At 38.8% G+C, this 26224-nt stretch overlaps 1 protein-coding gene across 1 annotated transcript in view; it reads right to left on the bottom strand.

Moving 5' to 3' along the window:
* Positions 1-7472: 7472 nt before the first annotated feature.
* Positions 7473-26224, bottom strand: part of lig1 (ligase I, DNA, ATP-dependent) — a 63080-nt gene continuing 44328 nt past the window's right edge. Inside the window, exons 20-26 of the mRNA XM_088336654.1 lie at positions 23001-23145; positions 22847-22929; positions 19708-19860; positions 18552-18605; positions 16094-16237; positions 13512-13604; positions 7473-7662 (exon numbers count right to left, since the gene is read on the bottom strand). Coding sequence (XP_088192780.1) covers positions 7588-7662; positions 13512-13604; positions 16094-16237; positions 18552-18605; positions 19708-19860; positions 22847-22929; positions 23001-23145 — 747 coding nt within the window. The 3' untranslated portion in view covers positions 7473-7587. The remainder of the gene's footprint in view (positions 7663-13511; positions 13605-16093; positions 16238-18551; positions 18606-19707; positions 19861-22846; positions 22930-23000; positions 23146-26224) is intronic.

Genomic DNA, 26224 nt, shown 5'->3' on the forward strand with positions numbered 1-26224 from the left:
GAACCCAACTGTTATCAAATTAGACAAACAATGATTGATTTTAAACCAAACTGGATGCAAAAAATCTTGGACAATTATATTTTTGTTTACAAAAAAAACCTCAAGACTAAATAGAACTAAGACCGTCACAGACAACAAAACACCACATTTAATCATCTTAGAGCAGTGGTTCTCAAATAGTGGTGTGGACCCCCCTGGGGGTCGTGATGCTGTCAAGGGGGAATTTTTCTAATATCCTCCACTGTGCTAGGGAACAGTGGCATTCTTGGCATTGAGAAGCACCTTCTTAGACCAACTAGTACCACATTAAATCAATCTGTGTCACTCAAGAATAAGACACTTTGGCAACAAGACGCCAATCTGGACTGCTTTTGACCTACCTTGTATGACCCAAGTCTCACAATAGATGTCTTTGTTTGCCTGGGGATTTACTGGGTCCACAAAATGCAATCACTTTAAAAAAGATCTGACAAAACAACAAAAGCAAACAACAAACAGTGGGCTTTCCATTCGAGTCACTGTGAAAAAAATGACGCCATTTTGTAAATTAATGATTTAATGAGTAATTCCTCGGTTGTATTGTATCTTCAGAATTTCAATTGAGATGATTGTTTTCTCCATGTATTTGTTTCGACACAAATTGCTAATACTGGATTACGCAAGTAATATTGTATTCCATTTAGTATTAGAAGGAGGTACGGCGCATAAGTTCGTGGCTTGATTGAACAATGAGTATTCCTGGTACATATTTACAGGAAAGCTGTAGCAATAAGGGTTTTAAGTTGAGGTCAGAGCGGTCCAGTCCACTCTTAGGTCAGAACAAAGGCCATAAAGTCTTTAGAGTCCCTCCTGCCAGATTCTTGCTGACACAATAGAGCATGAGGGGGACAGGGCACGAGCCTGGGACCTGAATAGCGCTTTCTCCCACCCTGCTGCAACGCACAAAGACGAACATTGAGTGCCCCCACGCCGTAACGTGTTGCCGCCGCTAGCCCTGAGGGTTTATGTCAGGACAACAAGAATGTAGTGACAGATAAAAGAGCAGGTCTGTCATTTGTGGTTCCTGAAAACATGATTTACTTAGAGAATATGAGGTCGACATACGACTCGATTTGTTGGAGATCTGCGTTGGGGAGGATCTTTCCCTAATGGTCTTTTGCTAGCTAATGGAAGCAGCAGGTTGTCTCAGTTGATTATCAGACAAACCTTGGCAAACCTACGAGACTACTCTGAACCAGTCCCCAAAAATCATTGAGTCAGCTTCATTTTTTAATAGAAGCAATAGCTCAAGAAGTAGCACTCTCATCTTGGAACCAAGCGGTCGCAGGTTCAAATCTCGGATCCTCTGAGTATAATTTTGAAATCTGTTTGGTCAAGACACTGAACCCCGAATGACTCCAAAAAGCAAGTAGGCACCTTGCGCGTTAACTCCGCTATCAATGTGCGTGTGGATGAGTAAGTGAGAAGTGGGTTAAAGCGCGATAGAAATGTCAAGGTACGGATTAAATATGTGAGGAAAGGAACCTATGGGGAGCTGTTGCATGCTGAGGAAGGATTTTCAGCCATTAAACCAACAGGTGAACACTGGAAAAAAAACACAGGTCAAATAAGTTACAGTAAATATAAAGAGGCGAAATTATTTAAACGAAATAAAAATTATCAATTAAAAGCCTTATTAAAAAATTGGGTCCCGAGCCTCCTCCTTTGGATATAGAAGGTCCCCGCAGAACTAATTTCCTCAAGTGGAGCGTTCCATAGAGTCATTTTATAAGTCATTAGGTGACCAAACCCCCCATCTCCAACTCCTAATACAGAGAACAAAGGGAGACAATGGGTACCAATGGTGTAAGTCTTAGGTATGGGATTGAATCTGTGTCTTCTCAAGCTTAGGGTGGGCGTTCAACCTTAAGGCCACTGACCTAGTGGCTGAATGCTGCTTCATAGGAACAGTTAACAGACCACTGCCAGGTACCGCAAGGGCTGGTAAAAAAAAAAAAAAAGCAGATCAGACAGATAAGATGGCCAAAGATCGTTAAAACATTTGAAAACTAGTAAAAGCACCTTAAAATCGATGCTGAAACACACGGGGAGCCAATGCAGTGGTTTTAAAACTGGTGTAATGTGATCAATTACACTGCCATGCTGTTTTTCGGGATGAGCCAGTACATTTAAAAATATGTCATTAAGACATCCTAAAGGTTAGTGACCATAAAGAAAAACACCATTGGCATTACAAGAGCTTCGGCTTGAGACAATGGCGGCATGTGTGTCCCCCGCTCTCCCTCACGGCTTGGAATGGCAGCGATGTCACAGCCAGCGCCAAGATGGAGAGATGAGGAGGGATGGATGGATAAGGAGAACAAAGCCATTGTCACCGGAGGAGGAGGAGGAAAGGACGGATGGAAGGACAAGGAGGCGGAGGAGAACAAAGCCTTTATTACCTCTGCGGACAAAGGGGTCATTGCGATGGGACGACAGACACCATGATGGGCAAGTGTTGGGACGACATCCACCTACAGGAAGTCAACAGAAGGGCTCGCTTCTGGGAAGACCTGAGCTGACCTGCTGCAGGCCGACCAACTGTCAGTGAAAAGGCAAGCATGTAAAATAGAAGCGCCAACAAAACAGGCCATACACGACAGCCAGAAATCCTTTTCCTGGATAAAGGAGAATTGTTTGATCTCACATTAGATCAGTGTTTTCCAAACCTTTTTTGAGCCAAGGCACACTTTTTTCATCAAAAGATCATCTGAATCAGATCTCGAGGCACACCGCCCGTTTAAAACGTTTTAAAATTAATTCCGGCACCAGTTTAATGTTTTTATCGTTTCTTTTAAGCTTGAAATATTGAATCGTCTAAATTAGTGGTTCTCAACTGGTCTGACTTCTGGAACCACCTTCCACCATGATTACAGACACCCAAATCCAGAAAAAATAGTGCAGTTCAAACCAGAGATAAAATAAATTCACAAAAAAAAAGACCAGCAAAACTAAAACGACTTCAATAAGCTACATTTTAATGAAATCCAAAATTCTTCACTTCAGTGGCTTTGTCTTTGATAGGTTCTGATTTTTATATTGGTCACCTGCAAGGGAGATTGCTAAGAATGCCAGTTTGTTATATTGACTATTACTGTACACTATTGTTCGTTGTTTTGACTATTATGAACCGTGGAATCAATGTCACTTTTGGACGATCATTTTTCTGTTCTTTGATATCCACGCCCTTTAGGGCAGGTCTACTTTTGTAACAGACATTTAATATAAAGAACAGGCTCAGGTGAGGGTCTTTGGAACAGGTCGAAATTTCTTATCTGAAGTTTCTCTTTCCCTTGTCCTACCTGCAAGTTAAAAAAAAAACTCTTACGTCTTTTCTCCTTATTTTGAAAGTCTACTTAACATTAAACTTAATCTTCAAGATAATAAAATCCATATCTAATTTATTCTATGCTGTATCTGCTTTTGGAGTAGAGCGAATGATGAAGAGGATCTACAGAACAGAAGTAAATGGAAGGAGACCGAGAGGAAGGCCGCGATTGACGTGGATGGATGGTGTTATGAGTGCACTGCAGGAAAGAGGTCTAAATCTAGTGGAAGTAACGCTTTAGAGAAAGATTGTTTGATTCTTGAACAAAGCCATTGTCACCGGAGGAATGGTGATAGGAATGAGTAAAGAGGTGTTGTAAAAGGATAGTGGGATGTTTGGACGCGTTCTAAGGGATGAGCAGGGCACCTGTATGACGCGGCAGGGGTAAACCAGTGAAAGCTGTCGGGCCCTGCAGTTGAACAGAAGAGTGTGTTGTGTCACCCTGACCCGAGCGACATGGCCGCTTTCTCGAGTCCCGTTTCATTTGGAGGAACGAAAGCTTGACCAACTTGGTGCCGAGGTTCTAACTTGTTTGGGTGTTTGGGCATTTGGCTTGGCCATGGTCAATTTTATTGTGTTTTTGCTACGTTTTTCCTTTTTTATTTTCTGTTTTTGTGTAAGTGTTCTTCTTGCTGTCGGCCACCCCTCATAAGGTATATGACCAGGGTAGATAGATCGATAGTATCCGCTTTTAGCGCTGCTCAACATGTGTAAAGGAACGCTATTGTTCTTTTTCTGTGGTGTGAAATGGTGGGTGTCAACTCGCATTTGCATGGGCTTATCAATGAATTTAGGAGTTTAAATAACCCTTTTTAAATTTTTTTGTGTCATTTTGGCAAGGCAAAGGCCAGCGACTAACTAAAAACTAGTCGACGACCCTCTTTTAGGTCCCGACCTACCAGTTTTGTTAACTATGTTAACAAATTTCCTTTTCGTGATTTTATTATATTTTTCATCTTGTTTTTGTAGATTTTCTAGACTACTTTTTCTAGACTTGTAATTTAAAAAATGATCTGCCAGGGCCCCCAATACATTTTTACTACCTTTTAATTTTGGGAGGATTTCAACTCACATAATAGTCAATATCTTCAAAATTATAGGCAAGATTTTCATTTCACGTGATTTATCTTGGATAAATCTTTAATAGAAAATTAAAAAGCGTATCAAATATATTTCCCTAAATTACCTCATGGGCAGAGAAATACAAAAAGAAAACAGATATGGAGGAGTGTTATTTACAAGGCTGACCACTGGAAGAAAGCAAAGATATCGAGCAATATATACTTGTTTTTTCTTCAGACACAATTGGGAAATTTCCTATGACATAAAAGACAAGCTATCACAGCACAGAAGTGTTCCCTGGCACACTGACAGTGATTTAGATGGTCGAGGGTCCGATTTAGCTATTTGGCTGTGTTCTTTGTGTTCCACCTAAATCATGAGCTACTTCTGACAACTTCATCATTTCACTACTCTTACTTTTCGTGGGCTTGGTTTTGCAAGTTACTCCTAAAGTGGACACCCCACCCCACAGGATAAAATAGGAAAACACTTTCCTTGGAATATTCTGAGCGCCAGAAATTGCTCGGCAACAGTTGGGGCCGGTGCGCAGTGCTGCCCGACAGTGTGCAGACTTGGAACGCACCTCATTCCGTATTTGCATTTTCAATATTTTCTGCTCTACTGCACACTTGATTTCCATTCAGCAGCAACAACAACAGCAATAACGCGGGGGAGAAGGACATTTAGGAAATTCAGTCACATGCACACAAATGGACAAACAGGCACAAACTTGCCATCACAGACCAGCAAGGACTGATACTCACACATGCTCAGTCTCTCATGCAAAAACAAAGTGCCATACGTACAAAGACCTCTCACTACTTCATAACGGTCAACCTCCAGGGCTCCAGGCCCTTACAAACTGTTGTATTTTCCCTTACAAAATAATCTTACACCATATTTTTTTTTTCAAATGTGTTTAGTTATGTAGTTTAACATGTTATATTGTACATGTGTTTTGTTATATCATATATACTGTTAATTACCATTTTGTTGTGAGATACTGAGTTGCTCGACATGAATGAGGTTTATTATAAAAACAAAATCAAAAATGAAATAGCTTGGACGTTCACTGTAGAAGGAAAAAATACATGCAAATATAATTAAGTAGAATTTTCCTATTCAAATTATGAATTTATTTTCTGCATTAGATTATTTTTGGTAATATACTGATTAAAGGGATAACCACAAACCTGTCTTTTTACATTTTCTCATTTTATACTTCCTTTTTTTCTTAACTTCTTTATACAACATAATAATTCGTAACATAATGCATCAAAGCAAGTGAGCCGTTTGAGAGCCCGGTCTCTTTAATGAGTTGAGCCAAAAAAGCCGGTTCTCTAAAAAGAGACGGACTTCCTTTTACTACAGAACTACCACGGAATGATGCATGATGGGAAATCACCAGGCGGCAGACGCATGTGCACAGTAGCATCAAACCGCTTGCTTCTTTGCAATGAAAAAAAAACAAGTTAGAGGCTACCGCAGTAAACTCGTTTGACTTGATTGATTTGCCTTTTCGTGATAGTCGGTGTATACCGGATGGTACCCATAATTAACAAATTTGCGTTTTTCCGTACAGATTTTATTGTACATCGTACACGTCTTAAAATGCATAATAAGCATACTTTGTATGGCAAAAACGTACAGGTTGACAGGTATGCTACTTTGCGCTTCAGTAATCGCTGGTTCACTCCTTCAAGAGGAAAAAATGAATTTAAAAAAGGATTGAATGAAAAAACTAAACAACGAATGCTTCCTACACCGCCCAGAGGAACGTTTCGGACATTCAGGATTTACACCAATTGGCCAGCACCTCTTGACTTGAAATCTCCGAAGCCGATTGGCCAAATCATATCATAATTTCCTCCATACTATACTGTGAGCTTTGCATTTCTTTTTGTATCTTGCTGAGAAAGTTTGTGTCCCGCGCCTTCGTCATGCCGCCAAAAACCTTTTTCGTACTTCTTCTCACCTTGGGACCAGGGTAAAAGTGGGAAGAGCCTTCAGGTGTCAAATATTGTCATCACTTTCAAAGAGTATTATTTTTTATCTCGGAAAAGTATTTTACTTCATCCATTGTTGAATTAACTCTAAAATGAATATGTAAGAGTGACAGTGAAAAACCTATGTGAACTTTATTTTTTTTTCACCAAGACTGGTTGTGTTCCCTTTCACTGTGTCCATTTCCGGAAGAACACCACAGGAGTTAAAATATTGTCAATGCATATTTAACCGATAAATGTTCTTTGTATAAGTTTAAAAGTCATTGATGTCTCCTCTCCTTATTTTGAGTGTCTACTAAACTAGAAATGTACAACCAAAGATTCACAAAAAGTACAGCTAAAAAATGTTTGGACCCCCTGCCAATCTCAACACACACTTACACTTACAATACTGTAATCGGACCCTAAAACACACATGCTTTACCTCCCTTTCGAACAAAATATGCACTAAAAACACGTCAATACCTGCATTAAATCAAGACCATCAACACAATCCTGGAGTCACCTCCCACTTTTTTATATAAAGAATGTCTCGCATACATTGAACCACCACAAAGTGTATCACCCTACCTCGCCTTTTGTTCTCTTACACACTTAGATCGAAATATAAAGGTTAACAATAGCTAGCACAGAAAAACTTTCACATTTAGTTTACCAAATACTATGTTACTTATTCAAGAATCAAACAATCTTTCTCTAAAGCGTTACTTCCTACTACTCCGCTGCACCAAAATTGGCTTGTTCTCACACATGCAAAAGTGGACAAAGAGACTACTTTCTCACTCTTCATCTCTCAGTTTGGACTAACAAATTCACACAACCTAGACCAGCACAAACAGCACATGCACACTGATGCGTTCTCAAAAGAACAGTCTTAAACAGATACAGTCAAATATGAGTCAACGTTCCCTCTGAAGCTTAACACAGACTCTCATACCACAATTCCATTAAAAAAAATCATTCAAATAATTCCCATTTTCTTATATCCCTCTCACACAAAACCCATCTTATCTCACTCTCATAAAAACACTTGCAAGTCAGGACATGTGACAGGAGCTTTTATTTCCATTCAAGTCAACAACAACAAGTTTATTTACATTCAGGGAGCCATTGTTTCAGTTTTTCAAAATTATTGTTGAATGATCAATCAAGTCAATAGTAGTCCTCCATATCCGCTTTGTTTCCCTGGTTCTGGATCTGCTGCTGCTTCTTGTACAGGTCGGCGATCTGAAGGGAAGAAGACAAATCAAATATCCATCAAAAATCAATTACCTTCTCCCCTGACATAAATTGTAAACACTGGGGGAAAGCTATTTAAGTCTAGCCTGCAATTTTTAAGACTGCCTGCAAGGAAAACGTGAAATCATAGCAGTTGTCACAAAACAAAAATAAAGCTGAGATTTTTTTTTTAGACCATTAAATACTTCATATATCTGTCACTCAATCTATCCCTAATCAAGTCTATGGCTACCTTCAGGGACAGTATGAACTCCCAGAATTCAGGTTAAAAAAAACAACCATAATAAAATCTACAGCCCCGGTAACAAAAAAAAGGAAAATTCCAACAAAGTGATTGCTTTATCTGGACACCACAAGAGAGTCCCAAAATAACTCATACAACTACCTGTTCAGTTCTAGCGTTGCCTTTCGGGACAGACAGAAATTAACTGTATCCCCATATCCCATGTCGCCTTCAATAAGTCTTAAATAACAGTACTTTTAACAAAACAAGCGGGTAACTAATTGGATTAATAATTAAACAAATATTAATCTGCTTTCAAATTGAACGTTGCCTTCAGTGACGGCCCCAAATCACAGCTCTAATTTAAAAACTGAGTTATTGTATCAAATGTCTCTGTTTGGCATGATAATCGATCCTCATCCAGAATTGTGGGGGGCTTAAAAAAAGACCTCTCCATCTTATTTTATGTGTTGCACGTTACATACAGTCTGAAATACATTGGCTCATGCATGTCTTTTGGGTTGCAAGCTGCCTACAGGGACTAAAGACTAACCCACAACTAAGTTATCCTTGCAAATGTACTCAGGGTCCATACACCCTTCATGGCCAAATTTCAAGCACCTTTTAAGGACTTTCACAGCACTTTTTCTCCCCAGTACCATTAAAAGAAAAACATCTGGTGTGAATCATTTATTTCATAGAGCCACAAATATATCTTTGATTATGAAATATAGAATCGATTTTAATTCTGCATTTTACAAGACAAGGATTACAGATCTTAAGTTAATTGCGAACATATTTGTTTTTAAGACAAAGCTCTCCCTATATAGGTGTTAGGTAACAATTAAAGTAATATGTAGCTTACATTTTCAGCTGCAGGAAGTTCTTTCCATTATAATTTACCACTGGAAAACACAACCTTCATTTTTTCGCATAATCCAATAAAGCTACGTAATTCTTGCAATTACAATTTCAAGGTCCTCTTAAGCGTAACCCAAAAGGGGCAATGACGTTTTGTAGGACAAGGCCGTACAAACTAATGCCAGCTGCAGTACATCACGAGAGAAGAGAAAATACAATGGCAAAGAGAGGCCACCAGAGAAAAGTGTCATTGTCATTTTTAAGCAGACAGGTTGAAAAACAAGCCAACTATTTCCAGCATTTATAAGCACTCCACCCAAAATTCGAGCACTTTTCAACCCTTGAGAAGGCAACATTAAAATTCAAGCATTTAAGGATTTCGAGCATCCGTAAGAACCCTGTGTGCTGTTGATTTTTCATCATTCCTTCCATGAGTCTGTTAGTTTCAGGATAAATAATTGTTCCATATGTTCGTCAGTCCGTTGATGATTAAATGATTCAATCTTTTAATTCTGTAGCATTGGATTGAAGGGCGACAAAGCTCTAAAGGGGCTTTTGAAACCCAGACTTGAGACCCGAAATAGACACAGCTTTGCGATGCCTTCAGGTACAGATCAAAATCCCAGCTTTATATGCACAATTATCACCAACATATATTATTGTTGATTTTATTATGGATTCTTCCATCCGTGTCAGGTTGTAAAGCCTTCCGAGACAGGCTGAAAGCATTTGTTTAATACCTATCCAAATAAAATTTGAATAATTAGGTCCTGTGTTGCCTTCAGGGACAGTCTGAAATGAGTTGCACTCTTAGAGCAACCTGATTGTTATTGAAAATGTTTTAAATGTTTATGTTTAATTGAAGTTTCTGCTTGATAACACTTCAGTGCCACTGACGAATATAGAAGTCAAAATTCCATTTTTAATTACCGTATTTTCCGCACTATAAGGAGCACCGGGTTATAGGGCGCACCCCGAAAAAATAGTTTTTGGTCCTATTTTTGACATACATAAGACGCACCGGATTATAAGGCGCTACAATAAGAACGTCGACAAAACAGTCAGATAGTTCAGTCCAACTTATTACCCCCTTAACATTCCGAAAGCTTGCAAAGACACAAATACGTGTCGAGAACACGTGCGGATGCGGTGTCCGTACGATGTCACTCAAATGCATCGTTCCATCATTCGGAAGGTTAAAGTCTTGGGATTCAAGAAATGCCAACCATTCCTTAGTTTCTATTTCCTTTTTCGCTCGCAACTTTACTGTATATATGACAATAAACACTTGGAATTGAGTTTAATTTAAAAATAGACACTCCATTCCATCCATTATCTGCACCGCTTATCACAGAAACATCGAGTTCAGTCTGAAACAAGATACAGGGATAATACATATAGCCAGAGTAGCTCACCGAAGTCGTTGTGTTTATAATAATGTGCGGCCGTGGTCCTTTTATATCCGTGAGTTTAGTAAATCCAGGAGAATAAAATATTTACAAATACAAAATAGTAAAAAAATGCTTTCTGTATGCCGTCAGCCACGTGCTATACGCATTCATCTTTTTCGGCCAATTGCAGGCTTTGTTTTGCCGTTTAAGCCAATGCCAGCCTGTAAATTATAAAAAGGATCCGCCCCTTGACCTCCGAATAACTTTAGCCAATAGTGATCGATTCAACTGATGATTGACACGTCTTTTTTGGCCAATTGCAGGCTTTGTTTTGCCGTTCAAGCCAATGCCAGCCTGTAAATGATAAAAAGGATCCTCCCCTTGACCTCCGAATAACTTTAGCCAATAGTGATCCATTCAAATGATGATTGACACATTGGTTAGCCAATGAAACGCCGGTAAATAAATCCCAGCACACACCGCGGACTACTTGGCGTTCGGGGGGAAATCTAGTCGGCGGCTGCAAGTTAGTTGCAAGACTTTGCGAATTAATATTGATCCATAAATAAGGCGCACTGTATTATAAGGCGCATGGTCAGCTTTTGAAAAAAATAAAGGCTTTTAGGTGCGCCTTATAGTGCGGAAAATACGGTAACTTGTTTTATTTGGCGCTTCTTAGTTTTAAAAAACAATTAAACAAACAATATTAATCTGAACAATAAGCAAAAACACATATGCTATCATATAAATGTGCATATTCTTAAATGCTTGTAGGTTGAGAAAATTTGGATTTATTTTAAATAACATAATGCTCACCTAGAGTAAGCTGACGTAATTGTACGCCATCTGGCTGTTATAAGTACCTCAAAAACCTTCAAGAAAATCAGTGGAGTTGATTCAATTTGAGTCTCCGCAATTTGTAATCTTCCTTTTGCTTTGTAGCAATCGTTTTCCGGTTTCACTACGCTACAGCTAGTGGTCAAGTAAAACATTTCGTCCCTTAAAGGAAATTGTTTTTTGGGTATTTAAAAAGAAACTCTAACGGTATAACTCATGTTTTTGCTGATGTAAGGGAATTTTATGTTCGAATGGTATTGGTATTCATTGCTATTCAAGATTGACATATCCGTCTGAAAAATTGTACCCTATATTGCTTCTTAGAATGCATTTACATCAGTTATCAGACATATTCTAAAACTAACAAAATTAAATCTGTTCTGGTTACCGTTTAACAGGAGTTCTATTGCAATCTGACACTTGGCAAAACTTAATCGAAATTACACAGTGTCCCTTTAACAAAGCTGACTGCATGTGAATGAGTTTACAATGAGTGAAGAATGGAAAGGCATACAGTGCATCCGGAAAGTATTCACAGCGCTTCACTTTTTACACATTTTGTTATGTTACAGCCTCATTCCAAATTGTATTAATTTAATCTCTTATCTCAAAATTCTACACAAAATACTCCATTATGACAATGTGAAAAAGTTTTTTTTTTTTAACTTTTTTTAATTAATAATAATAATAATAATAATATAGAGAACTAAGAAATCACATTTACATAAGTATTCACAGCCTTTGCTATGAAGCTCAAAATTGAGCTCAGGTGCATCTTTTTTCCACTGATCATCCTTGAGATCTTTCTACAGCTTAATTAGAGTCTACCTGCAGTAAATTCAGTTGATTGGACATGATTTGGAAAGGCACACACCTGTCTATATAAGGTCCCACTGTTGAGTGTGCATGTCAGAGCACAAACACCAAGTATGAAGTCAAAAGAACTGTCTGTAGACCTGCGAGACAGGATTATCTTGAGGCACAAATCTGGGGACGGATACAGAAAAAATTCTGCTGCTTTGAAGGTCCCAATGAGCACAGTGGCCTCCATTATTCGTAAATGGAAGACATTTGGAACCACAAGGACTCTTCCTAGAGCTGGCCGGCCTTCTAAACTGAGCGATCGGGGAAGAAGGGCCTTAGTCAGGGAGGTGACCAAGAACCCGATGGTCACTCTGTCAGAGCTCCAGCGTTCCTCTGTGGAGAGAGGAGAGCCTTCCAGAAGGACAACCATTTCTGCAGCAATCCACCAATCAGGCCTGTGTGGTAGAGTGGCCAGACGAAAGCCACTCCTTAGTAAAAGGAACATGGAAGCCCGTCTGGAATTTGCCAAAAAGCACCTGAATGACTCTCAGACCATGAGAAACAAAATTCTCTGGTCTGATGATACAAAGATTGAACTTTTTGGTGTGAATGCCAGGCGCCATGTTTGGAGGAAACTAGGCACCGCTCATCACCAGGCCAATACCATCCCTACAGTGAAGCATGGTGGTGGCAGCATCATGCTGTGGGGATGTTTTTCAGCAGCAGGAACTGGAAGACTAGTCAGGATAGAAGTAAAAATGAATGCAGCAATATATAGAGTATCTTGGATGAAAACCTGCTCCAGAGCGCTCTTAACCTCAGGCTGGGGCAAAGGTTCATTTTTCAGCAGGACAACGACCCAAAGCACACAGCCAAGATCTCCAAAGATTGGCTTCAGAACCACTCCGTGAATGTCCTGGAGTGGCCGAACCAGAGTCCAGACTTGAATCCGATCGAACATCTCTGGAGAGATCTAAAAATGGCTGTGCACAAACGTCTCCCATCCAACCTGATTGAGCTTGAGACTTATTGCAAAGAAGAATGGGCAAAACTGCCTAAAGATAGGTGTGCTAAACTTGTGGGATCAAATTCAAAAAGACTTGAGGCTGTATTTGCTGCCAAAGGTGGATCAACACAGTATTAAGCAAAGGCTGGGAATACTTATGTAAATGTGATTTCTTAGTTTTCTATTTTTAATAAATTCAAAGAAAGTAAAAAAAAAAACTTTTCCACATTGTCAAAATGGAGTATTTTGTGTAGAGTTTTGAGATAAGAGATTAAATTAATACAATTTGGAATGAGGCTGTAACATAACAAAATGTGGAAAAAGTGAAGCGGTGTGAATACTTTCCGGATGCACTGTATACCTGAACATTACTACTGAATATTCTAGTGTACTATATGGTACTTTGATCCGGGTACGCGCTTCATTAATGTATATATCATCCATAAGTGCAGCTGTACACTAAACAGTGCATCCAGTACGCACATTATCAATGAATAGATGTGAGGGTGCCTTACATCACAACGTGCATCTGGTGCACTTTATTAGTCAGACGGTAAGCAGTAAAGCTGCTGTTATACAGCCCCTAGTAAAGCCGCCTCGCCCTTGTACTCCCATTCAACCTTGAAGTTGAGGGAAACTAAACAGGTCGGGTCCTTCTGGGGAAGTTTCAAACAGACACCACCAACAAGAATGGTGGTATTTCCACGCGACTCACCTGAGCACCGCTGGTGGCGTCCTCAGGCTTCTTGTCATCTCGGATGCGCAAGAAGCGAGGGAAACGCAGGGAGATTCCCTTCACGGGATCCACCTGGACAAAATTCAACAGAAAAAGGGAAAGCATAGAGTCATCAACTCTGCCCAAAAGAACATTTACTGGTGTCTGCCCATTCAATTCTATAGAATGAGATTACGGGAAACAGGTTTAAAAAAAGGAATAGGACTCAAGGGACAAAAGTAAATGGAGGAAAACGAAGGATAGCGATTATATTAGTCCTCCTATTGTGTTTGGGTCCCCACTGACTTGTTTTGGATTGTAATCAAATGCATACAAATACGACATACATATATTTATTGCATCAAGGCTTCTTGACTTTGTCAAAGATGTCTATTTCAACACAATCAAGTGAAAACAAAATCACTACATTACACATTGCTCTAATCTAAATTGTTTTGTTTGTATTGTTAGGGGGCAGCACAGCAGCACAGTGGTTAGCGCGCGAGCGCCGCATGTTCACCCCATGCTTGCATGGGTTTCCTCTAGGCACTCCGGTTTCCTCCCACATTCCAAAAACATGCATGTCATGTTCATTGGCCGGTCCAAATTGTCCCTAGGTGTGAATGAGTGAGCGAATTGTCCGTCCCTGTGTGCCCTGCGACTGGCTGGCAACCAAAGATAGCTGGGACGGGCTCCAACAACCCCGTGACCCTACTGAGGATAAGCGGTGCAGATTATGGATGGATGTATTGTTAGGGTCGGTTTCGACCCAGCAATATTAACAACATTATAAAACACAGGCTACATCCAAAACTGAAATCATACATTAAATGCATATACAGCAGAGGTTGGAAAGAATTTTAACCCAAATAACCATAAAAGCAAAAATATCAGAATTTTTTTTGAAAGAGTCACACTATATATTTTAAGACGAAATTGAACAAAACTGCCAAACCCACTCTCCAGTCAAATTTAATTCTTCAGCACATTTTATTTCACTGTGTGTCCCTTGATGTTTTGTTCAAATCTATAAAATAATAATAATAATAACACCAGAGCCTGTGTCCCATATCAGTATAAATATACCACTTAAAAATGTCTCCCTCCCTCAGGTACTTAAGAGTGTTGAAGCTCGTTTTGACTGTCATTTATGTCCTAAATAATGGTTTCAAATCTTGGTGCAAGCAAAGTTTTTTGTAAAAACGTCTCAAAATACTGCAAATGATAAGGATATCAAATTTACCTTTGGCACAGACTGCACTGAGCGACAAAGAGAAAAAAGTGCTTTGCGCTGTGTGCAGAGATTCGCCCACCTCCACCGCTTACCCAATCTTAATGCGCCGAGTGGTTTGTTTGTGTATTTGCCCTTTGCTCTGTGAGTCTTCATCATAAACTCAACAGTGAAACTAGGGTACTAAAATTGTTAAGCTTGAATTTGAAGGGTTACCCCTGAATTCCTTAATAATCGTCTCTTACAGATCTCTGTATTTTCATGTAGCAAACACCTTATGAATATACATATTTACATAGGTTCTGTGGATGCAGAGTCACTTTATCATCATCATCATCACCATTTTACCGTCAGGGTCCGCCAAAGGAGGCCCGTTTGAAACTTTTTTTTCACTGTTCAAGAATAACGCGCAATTGCACCTCCAATACGGTAAGGCACAGCGGCGCTCTCATTGCGCTCAGTGTTAAAGCATCTGTATTTTGCACACATAGCGAAGAAACTAAGTATTAAGTGTAGACACAGTGTTGCAAAACCTCTCGTGACCCTCTGAAAACATATTTAAACGGGATGAGAAGACAGGCACAAAGAGAGGGGGATAAAGAGGAAAATGTTAATCTCCCAAAAGCTAAGACCAGAAGGTTTATTGAAACATATGTAGCAATCAGCTTCACTGCGACCACTGTGTTACACGAGACAGAAAATAATTGAAACGCGCTGGGCTAAACCAATCGAAAACTCCTGGAACAAGCATAAAACGACTATCTTAAACCCCTTTCCTGCTTCCCAACAGGATGCGAGTAACAGCAGTGCTAAATGTAAGAGAAAAGTAGATGGGCGCGGTGTAAAAAATAAGGGCTCTCTAAACTCAGTTGTTAGAAAATGTGGTACTTTGAACTTTTTAGACACCTCAAATGATGCATACCACCTTTAATAAGATTAAAATGAAACAAAAACAATTTAACAGAAGAGTTAGAATAAATAATAGTTAACAAAACAAACCCTGGGCTTCCCTGCAGGGGCTGGCTGCCCCCGTGATCCGACTCCGGATAAGCGGAAGACAAAGTGTGGATGGATAATTCTTTTGTGGTTACTTTGAACATTTTCCAAAATTGAAATGAACGAGTATACTTGCAGAGAAAATGCCCAGACACCCACACCAAAAATGGGAAAACATCGTTTACATGGATAAAAAAGCCTAACAGGGTAAAAGAGATGAGAAAAAAATTGATATCGGGTCACTGCTAACCCTCAAACATAGGATGTATCATCTGAAAACCAACACAAGAGAAGACTTTAGCAAAGGAAGGAAAAAAACAAATGACAAACTCAAGAAAAGAAGAAGCCAACTCACGATTCCCATGGCGGCCTTATAAACAGGCGACAGTGACAGGTCGGCACACTTCACTTCCCAAACCTGCACGGCATCCAGCCACACGTCGGGCTCAGCAGATTGGTCCACCCGGTAGTAAGGGCGTGGCTTAGGCAGGATGTGTTCCTGGAAGAAAACACAATAGAAAAGGCTTCCTTAAAAAACAATTCCACACAAAATGGTTAACTGTAAGCTTGTTTTTGAGTGCAAGTTCCAGAAAAAAAATATTATTGAATTGTCTTGTCATTCATAACAACATAATGAACATTGTTTGCAACAAGATTAGACATTGCATTCCAGCATAAAAGCTGAAGCCTTTCCTTAAGTCATAAATAACTCGAGTGGTCTCGTAATTAAAAATCAGTGCTCTCACTGCCGCTGTCCGGGTTAAAATCCGGTTGCATCAAATGTTTTGCAAGCTTTTTTAGCGATACTTCTCGACTGATCAATAATTGCTCCAATACGGTAATGTGGTTAAGGTAAAGACCAACCCAACTACCGTAAAACCTCTTGTATAACAGTGCAAGGAAAAGTAGTGCAGTAAAATTTAGCAGCAACAGAAATTCCAATACAGGTCTATAAATGAGATATGAATTTGTCAATGCAACTGGGAAGGTATATACTTTTTACAGCTTGTTTTGGGTGATGACCCTGGGGAACAACTGGTTGATAGCTCTGTTTTGGTATCACCAGCTGGCAATGTCCTCCAAACTGGGCAGAGACCAGCCAATGATTTTCTGGGCTGTGGCGATTACTTCCCAGTATACTACATCGTGACGACGTACGGCAAAACGCTTCCCGCTATGCCTTAGGAGTTATTTCATCTATTGCAGCGGTAAACATTTTGAAATGTTTAAGGTGGCAATTGTGAGGTAATGGCTTTTAAAAATACCCAAATTATTTGAGGATCTAGAAACAAATACTGGCAATTATGAAATTAAAAATCAGTGGAAGGGGAAACATCTTACTCCTCCCCTTCTTACTAGCAAAATTGCTTACTACCTGTTCATTTCCATGAACAGCTTCTTGAATTATTTGAGGATCTAGAAACAAATACTGGCAATTATGAAATTAAAAATCAGTGGAAGGGGAAACATCTTACTCATCCCCTTCTTACTAGCAAAATTGCTTACTACCTGTTCATTTCCATGAACAGCTTCTTGAGGTTTTTGGCACCATCTCATTGACATATATGCAGCAATTACATTTCATAACAATCGCCGGTAAGGCTATAAAATATTGGTTTTATTTTGTGTCCCCTTCTAAATATGGACACCAACATTTGATTACATCTGAAACTGTTGTGTGAAATTATGTATTTACGTACGAATAAAACATGCAAAATTAGAATTTGATCTCGACTTTTCCATGTGGAAGAAATAAGTACATTTTCCAATAAACCTAAGTGTATCTTGCTACATTATACACAGTTGACCCTTTGTCGATGTGAGAAGGCGACCAATCACGTCGCAGTCGGGCTTCCATCAGCCTTCCTTAATTCGCAATCCATCATGCTCGCAAGGAGCACCTGATTACGGACCGGCGCGGCGGGATCCGATCGGGTCGGGCGAGGAATTTCTTGCTCCAATCAGTGTGATTGCACACCATCAATACAATGGCTGCTTTGGAGACTTTATTTGCTTTAACTCTTCGACACACTATGAAATGTTTCCTATATGAACCCAGGGAAACACTCATACATTAAAAAACATTGTTTATTAGTGGTAAACAAATACTGTATTCATTAAAACATCTATCTACATATACACACACACACAATATATATATATATATATATATATATATATATATATATATATATATATATATATACACACACATACATATATATATACACATAGATATATATATTATATATGTTGTTTAGAATATGAGCAAAAATACATAAAGCATCATATAAACAAACTCTCTGCTTTATTTTTGCATAACATGAGCCTTACCTAAGGCGAGCTGACAAAATTGTCTACCAGGCTGAGCAAAAGAATGCAGATAAAGGGTGTGTTTTGGTTACTGAGAGTCTCCGTTATTTGTGTTCTTCCTGGTGCATTGTGGCACTTGTTTTTGGTTACGCTATTCATCAATATCTAGTTGTCAATTATTCAGTGTTTCTTTAAAGCCAAACATTTTGTACAATGCTGACTTTATGGATTTGTGTTCTTATACAGGGAACAAAAAAAAATCATAATCCATAAGTTTGTGGGACTGCTAACAGTTGCCTAAAAATCTTTACAATATCATGTACTGTATTGCTATTGAAGGTAAAATCTTGGCCCTGGGTTCGGGCTTAAAATGTCAATCATAAAATTGGGCCCGGAAGGGCTTCTCTCTCTTTAGACATCTGTAAATCAGTTCCAGTTAGCATAAAAAATGAGTTGTTTTGCAATCCAACCATAGACAAGACTAAATCGATTTGTGTTACCTTCAAAAACGTATGGTGTTGCTCCAGGTCTTCGTCCTTAAAACCGGTCCCAATCTGCAAGAGCCGCAAACAAGTCAGGTGAATGGAGTACAACTTCAAATCAAGAAAGTAGTGTTACACAAACACTAAAAGGAAATCTGCAGCATGATATTGTGTGCAAAGGTGTGTCTCTGTGGTTTGCTGCCGGCGTTGCACCCTCATATCCTTTTGCCATGGATTAAGGCATAAAAAAGCGACAGTTGTAAAAAGCAGGGATTAATGTTTTTGGGGGTGTTCTGGAGCAAATCTGCACTGAACTGTCCTTGTTTACACAGTTTTCAACCTCATGACAAACTCACAATAAAAAAAAAAATCCACATTTGTGGGAAACATACAGACAAGCGACAGAATTTCAAATAATCAATGGTAAGTTAGGCATAATGACTTGTTAGATCACAAAATTGAAATGGGAAAGACCGGGTTCGTACACTTTATCCTGGCCAAATTCAAGCACATTTTAATTTCCAATTCCGCCAGTACCATTAAATGAAAAAATATTGTGTGAATAAGGTATAAAATATATCTGCAATTTACAAATGCGATTTTTGATCTTGCGAGTACATTAATCAAGACATGATTTTTAGATCTTGAGTAAATCGCTAATATTTGTTTTTGAGACAAATCTCTCCTCATATAGGTGTTGGGAAATAATGAAGGTAATATGTAGCTTACATTTTCAATTGTTCTTCCGGTAATAATTTAAAAAAGCTACCTTATTAATTTTTGTAAGGCCAATAATCGATACATAATGCTTGCGCAATTACACATTCATAGTGCCCTGTTAAAGATGTAAGCATGCATCTGTCCTCTTGGGCATGACCCATAAGTGGGGATGAAACTTCATAGGACTATGCAATACAGAGAAATGTTAGCTGCAGTTAATCACGAGAGAAGAAGAAATGCAATGACAAGGCGAAGCCACCAGAAAGCAGTGTCAGCAACATTTATAGACAGACGTGGCAACAATTTTAAGCATTTACAAGCACTCTCCAATCTTTAAAACATTAAAATTCAAGCATTTTCAAGTATGTCAAGCACCTGTACAAACCCTGGAAAGAAAATTGCAGAAAAGAGCATATTAACAGATGCTAATGGTAGATGCAAATGCTAATCCCACCTTGCAGACAGACTGAAACTCTTCGTTCTCTTCGTCGTAGCAGGCCAGCAGGAAGCCACCGTAGGTCCCTGTCCTCTTGCCTTTACCCAGGTAGGCCCCGATTACACACAGGTCCACTGTGTCCCCCACGCCCTCCAGGTAATCCTTTTTCAACTGTGAGGGCACAAGATGCTAACAGGTTTGAAATCATCGCAACGGAATTTAAGATAGACTGAAATCATGTTTACATGACCAATACCGATATTCAAAGCTCTGTTCTGTTTCAGTGAAGTAAAGAAATACTAACAAAGATTTCTCCAATAATACAAAACCCAATACTTCATTTAAATACCTAAAGGCCAATCGAAAATAAAAAGGGATATTGTCTACAGATTAAGAGATCACATATTCAAAACAGAACAAAACAAAGAAAGATGTATGTCAATTTCCGGAACAATCTTGATTTCAAAATAAAATCGGCAGAATCGATTTAAGAACTCATAAAGAGAATTGTTCAAAGACCCATTTTTGCTGTCATGTAAAAAAAAAAGAATTACCTTTGAAATTCCGTCTTTGATTATCTGTGATCTAAAGAATCCCTCAATGGCTTTCAGGAGTAATTGTTTTTTAAATCTGTCAATATTTAACGTAATGATGTTTTTAAAGTTGTACAAAATCCTTCCAAAATTAAATGTGTTTGAGGGGATACGTTTTATACAACAGCAGCCATATGTATGATGTATTTTGTTGAAAAAACACAATGTTTTTAGTTTAAATGATTAGGTTTGGGATTTTATAAATTCATAGATGTTGACTGTTGTCATTTGTTAATGTTGATTAGGGGCAAATATCATAGGTTGCGTCTTTCTGTCCCCTAACCCAGCGCGGGGGGGATTATGAATCAATGCCTTCGGCTGCAGAATGCCAACGGCGACGTGCCCCCCCACCCGACTCACTTTGCAGCGGTGCGGTTTTAATTTCTACTCCAATTTTCTTTATGTCACGAATTTTCGGATCACACCCTTCAAAATACCATTCACTATTCAACACTATTCAAAATAGCGACCAACATAGTTAGATAGCAATTACGAATACAGTATTTACACTAATGCGCGAAAGAAAAGGTAAACGAGGGTAGCACTCAAAAAAAAGAGCCCTGAATTTGACAGTGCTGTTGTCAACAGACCTGTGCCCTTGAAACCGAAAAGGCTTGACAATATGTCACAAAAGTAAATACACTTCTCAGATTTTTGCATAGATTTAATTATAGTGTTTAGTAGAACAACACTGAAGAAACTTTGACACAATGAAAAGAAGTCTGTGTAAAGCTTTTATAGCAATGTAAATTTATTTTAACCTTTAAAAAACCTTAAAATACAGCCATTAATAACCTAAACCCCTTTGCAGCAAAAGTGAGTACACCCTAAATTGAAAGTTCCTGAAGTGTATGGTCTCAGTATTTCCAGGTTGATCACCCTCCCAGCTCTTCAATCTCTGCAGCAATCGAGACAGCACTCTTTCTTAGATAGCATTCGGATGTGATGCTGCGCACGTCCACTTAGCTTCTTTGGACATCCAGCAAGAGCCCTGTTGTGAGTCCATCCTGATTTTATTTTTAAACACCAGAGGATCTTGGCCACTGTACTGCAGCTCAATTACAGGGTATTGGCAATCATCTTTTAGCCTTGGGCAGCCTTATGTAGTACCAAAGTTATTTTTTGAGGTCCCCATAGAGTCCCCTACCATGGTGTGCCGTGTTAGGAAATTCAATTACCAGTGTGACAGAGTGTACTACAAACACACCAGCTTCCAATTCATACCTGAGACCTGGTAAGAGTATATGGTATGGTATTTTGGAGGGGATTTGACCAGCATGGCCATGTTTGGACATATAGGGGTGTAGTGCCTTTGGGGTGCACTCACTTTTGTTGCCTGGGGTTCAGTTATTGATGGGTTTATTTTGAGGTTTTTTTTAGGGGAAAAAATAAATTTACTCTGCTGTATAAGCTTTACACAGACGTCTTTTCATTGTGTTGTTCAGTGTTGTTCTATTAAATATAATAATGAAATCTCTGCAGAAATGTGAAGGGTGTAATCACTTGTGACATACTGCATGAGCCGGCTCTTGAAAGTGGATGACAGAGCTCACTACCCCCCAATAAAGAGCTGGTTCTCTTTGAGACGCCATTTTTTTTTGTGTAAGGTCAAAATGCAAATTTTTCAGGGATTCTGTGTGATGACATTAATTTTTTTTTGCTTATAAATAAAGTTAAAATTGTATTTAATCTTTTTCTTTGTAGATTCAAAAAAAAACTTAATTGACGTTTCCTATGTTTTTCAGTGTTACCGTTTAAGGGTTAATTTTGCTTTATTTTCCCCTTTTAAGACATTAATGAGAATACATGATAAATGGTTAAATATGGATTATAAAACAAAAACAAACTGAAGAGCTACTGTATTTGTTATTTAAAAAGGACCTGCGATAGTTAGAATCTGCAAAGTAGAAACCTTCACCTACTTATTAAATACTATATTATACAAAGGAACCAAACAACAAACCGTACTTACAGACTCAAGCGTGGGTTTTTTTTGCAACGTCTGTAATGTCAATGTATAATTTCAAAAATAATATTGCTGCTATATTGCACTAGCGTGTATTCACCTTTCATTTCAGATTATTTTTTGTTGCCGTCATGTGGTCGTTATTAGTACAACAAATGTGACGAAAAAAAATGTTTTTACCTTCCTTTATCATGTGGAGAAGTTCAACATTGTGGTGTTTTTGTCAGTCCAGAGCATTTTGTTGACATGATGGCTTTCAGAAAAACTCGACATTGAAAAATGCACGTAAGTAAGGTAACGTTTTTGACGAGCAGGTAGACACAGGCAATTGGGATGCAGGACAAAATTAATGAAGATAATCTGCAAAGTACTGTAACCGCGAAAAGCGCAATATGATAAAAGAGGACTTCATCTCTAGTATACATTTTTTTCACCATGATTGTCAAACCATTGTTCTACTTTTTGAGAGGAAAGAATCTCATTGAAATTGCACAGCGTCGACCCACTTTATTCGACCGGCTGTCCTTCCTCCAATATACAGTAAAGCCCGTCGCGTTCCGGACCGTTAAACCTCCCGAGCGGAGGAGGGTGTGCTCACCTTGAGCCAGTTATGGGAGCGCTTGGCGATTTCATAGGTGGCGTCTTTTTCCAGAGTCTTCACCATCAGGCCTTCGCAAGAGTCTGGAAAGACGCACACAGTTGTGAAGTTCTGTGAGGCGACATCAAGCTGCAAGCAAACAATGTACACGCACCTCGGACAGATTGCTCCAGGAACTCTGCGATGGTGTCCGTGTTGTTGGAGTCAATGTATCGGGCAAAGACAAACTCTCCTTCCACTTCAACAAAGGACTCCCGCAACAGCTCCCGACGACGACACAGTGGCTGTCGCACCAGTGACTAAACACACGGCATAAGAAATTGCTTGATTAAATTCAATTTAACCATGCTTGCAACTATGCTGTGACTAAAAGAAACAAAGCATTGGTTCCTAGAGCCTATACCGTCACAAATACCACCATTACATCATTTTGCGCAACTATAAAGAGCACCTAAAAACCAAAAGTTCGGAAGAGCGCTTTATAATCTGGTGTGCCCTATAGACCTGATATTTGGTTACTAAATTCAGAATGACCTTATTACAATGAAATACATCTACATATGCTAACCATTTATGATTGAATCAATTAATTTTTGTAATAAACCAAATCTTCTATTGTTTATGTTCTGTTAAATGAGTTTTTATTTTTTGTTTCTGACTTTTTAATGCAACCCTTGCTTGTTTTATTTTTATGCTCCTTATAGAATGGTGCGTCTTATATGTGAAAATGATCTCTCAAAGGAATATTTGGAAGGTTATAAGCTCTTGCGATTCATTGTTTTGAATATCAGTAATATGACTTCCTGAATCGCGAAATCGGTGGAAGGAATGATTTTAACTTGATTTACTTAAAGAGGTTGTCCAGAATTTTGAATTTTTCTAGTCACTGACACTTTTTTCAGTTTGAGTCATCGTCAAGCTGCTTGTGTGGTGTGCAAGAACGTGTATTTAATAGACGCGCTTAAATAAACTTCCTTTTTCAAATTTCTTGTTTTTTTTTGTTTGTGTTTGGGCTGTATTTAAGTCATTTTCTTAGTTTAACCATTTTCATGCTACACTAACAGAAAACCACGAGGACAAGCATAAAATTACTAATGTTTTGTGAGCCTCGAACAGCTCTAATAAAAAAGAAAAGATAGGCGCAGTGGAATTTTTCTATGAAGGCTCTTTGAACTCAATTGGCCATTGTTAAAACAGACTTAATAGGGATTTTTTTTTATACTTTTAACTTTTTATGGACACCACAAATGAGCGTACCCCATCAACCTTTGAGCTTTAGCAAAAGTGGCAGAAATATTTTAAGAATTTTTACTTATATACGGTACATATAAAAATAAATTGCTGGATAATAAACGTAATAATAAAATAAAGTAAATTAATAAAAGTTTGTTTAGTTGTATTTTATTTTTTTAAATCACAATCAATTAATCAACATTTTAATTTTGGGCTATCTACATTACGACACAAGGGGAGCCCGAAAACGCCTTAATTAAATACAGATAAATGAATAAAATAAGGATGGACACAAAAACAAAAATAAAAAGGGAAAATTAAAACTACAAAATTTAAATAACAAATAAAACAATAAGGGCAGCACGGCGGCGCAGTGGTTAGCGCGTGTGTGGCAAAGTTCTGAGGTCATGAGATCGAACCTCCTGTGTGGAGTTTGCATGTTCTCCCCGTGCTTGCGTGAGTTTCCCCCAGGCACTCTGGTTTCCTCCCACATCCCAAAAACATGCAAATTGGCCAGTCCAAATTGTCCCTAAGTGTGAATGAGCGAACAAGTTATTTGTCCCTGTGTGCCCAGCGACTGGCTGGCAACCAGTTCAGGGTGTCCCATGCCCACTGCCTGTAGATGGGATGGGCTCCAGCACCCCCGTGACCCTACTGAGGATAAGCAGTACAGATAATGGATGGATGGATGGATAAAACAATTAAAAATGCGTTGTCTCGACCGAACCCATTCCATGATGGTGATCCATAACAGAGATTAGTAATTTGCACAGGATTAGAAGAACCTCAATGTTTACAAGAAATCCTGTCAATATAGAGAACAGGAAGTGATGCCTTCATGTGAACAATGCCTACGACGTGATTCAATACAGTTCAGTGAAAAAAAAATACATTTATGAAATTATATATAATTCTCAGATTTATGTATTCATTTTCATATAAAAATAAAATTAAAATAAAAAACACAAAAACATGTTCAAATCATTATTCAAAGTTCAGTGTTCATTGTTTGTAGGAGGTGACCTTAGTTTCCCTAAAGTGCATCAAGTTTTCCCATTTGTCCATGAATTGGCTCTCCTGTATTCTTATACGAAATGTGGTTCTCTATTACAAAACACCCACTGCTCCATGGTGGGGAGATCTCGCTTGTGCCCTAGTCTTCTTATTAGTTTTTCGCTAGCTGTCAATTTCTTAACCAGGTACTCATCCCTTCTCTGTAATACTTCTTCTGTTAGGTGGCCTTAATAGAGCACCTTGAATGTTTTAGGTATTCGATATCCCAATATTTTCTTTGAAGCAAACCATAATTTTTCCCAGTAATCTTGAATTATTGGGCAAAGCCAAAATACATGGATGTGGTCAATGTCTAACTCTCCACACGTTCTCCAGCATGGTTGTTGAACTTGGAAAAAAACTCTCCTAATTTTGGGGGACTATATGGCTTTTTACTGTGTTTTATTTGTTCATTAATATATATTTTAGTGTTTTTTGCATTTTATTGTATCTTTTACTCATTTTCCATTGGGCATTTTTAATCTGTCAAGCTTTATGAGGGTATAAATTTGGAATACCTCGTCTTTTTCCAATAATCTGTTATCTTAAGTTGTAAAGGGCCAGACACGCATTAAGCGAGTTTTAAAAAGCAACTTCAGTCGGAGTGGCTGTGGCGTGTCGGGTGCAAACAAAGCAGGGACAAGAGCGAAATAACGCATTCTAAATAATGGAGCGTCAGACAAGCTATAGCTGTGTTACGACTGCGTGATTGCACAAATTAGGCGTCACTGCTTTAATTAGCAAATTAGTTTTGTGCCACTTGGGGGGCTGGGGGTGCCGTTTAGGGAAACAATTGTGCCGATTTGCTTTTTAGCGAAGACAACTTTGGGGAATTTGCTGGCCTATTGTGTCTTCTATTTGCAGGGACGCAAACACACGGGTTACGTGACACAATTTAATTCCTGCGCACGCAGACAATCACACAATGCTGGAATTACAACGAGCACCATTATCTGTTTACTGTGCCCTGCAGCATCTTCAGTGACATTCAGTGGCGATGACAATGTTGTGGATGGGGCACAGTTTCACATAGGCAAAAAAAAAAAAAAAAAAAAGAAATCCAGGGTGGCCGGACGGGTGGACGGACAGACG

The sequence above is a fragment of the Urocampus carinirostris genome, chromosome 1 (assembly GCF_059441175.1).
Source record: "Urocampus carinirostris isolate Australia breed hairy pipefish chromosome 1, RoL_Ucar_1.0, whole genome shotgun sequence".
In the NCBI taxonomy this organism is placed as follows: Eukaryota; Metazoa; Chordata; class Actinopteri; order Syngnathiformes; family Syngnathidae; genus Urocampus; species Urocampus carinirostris.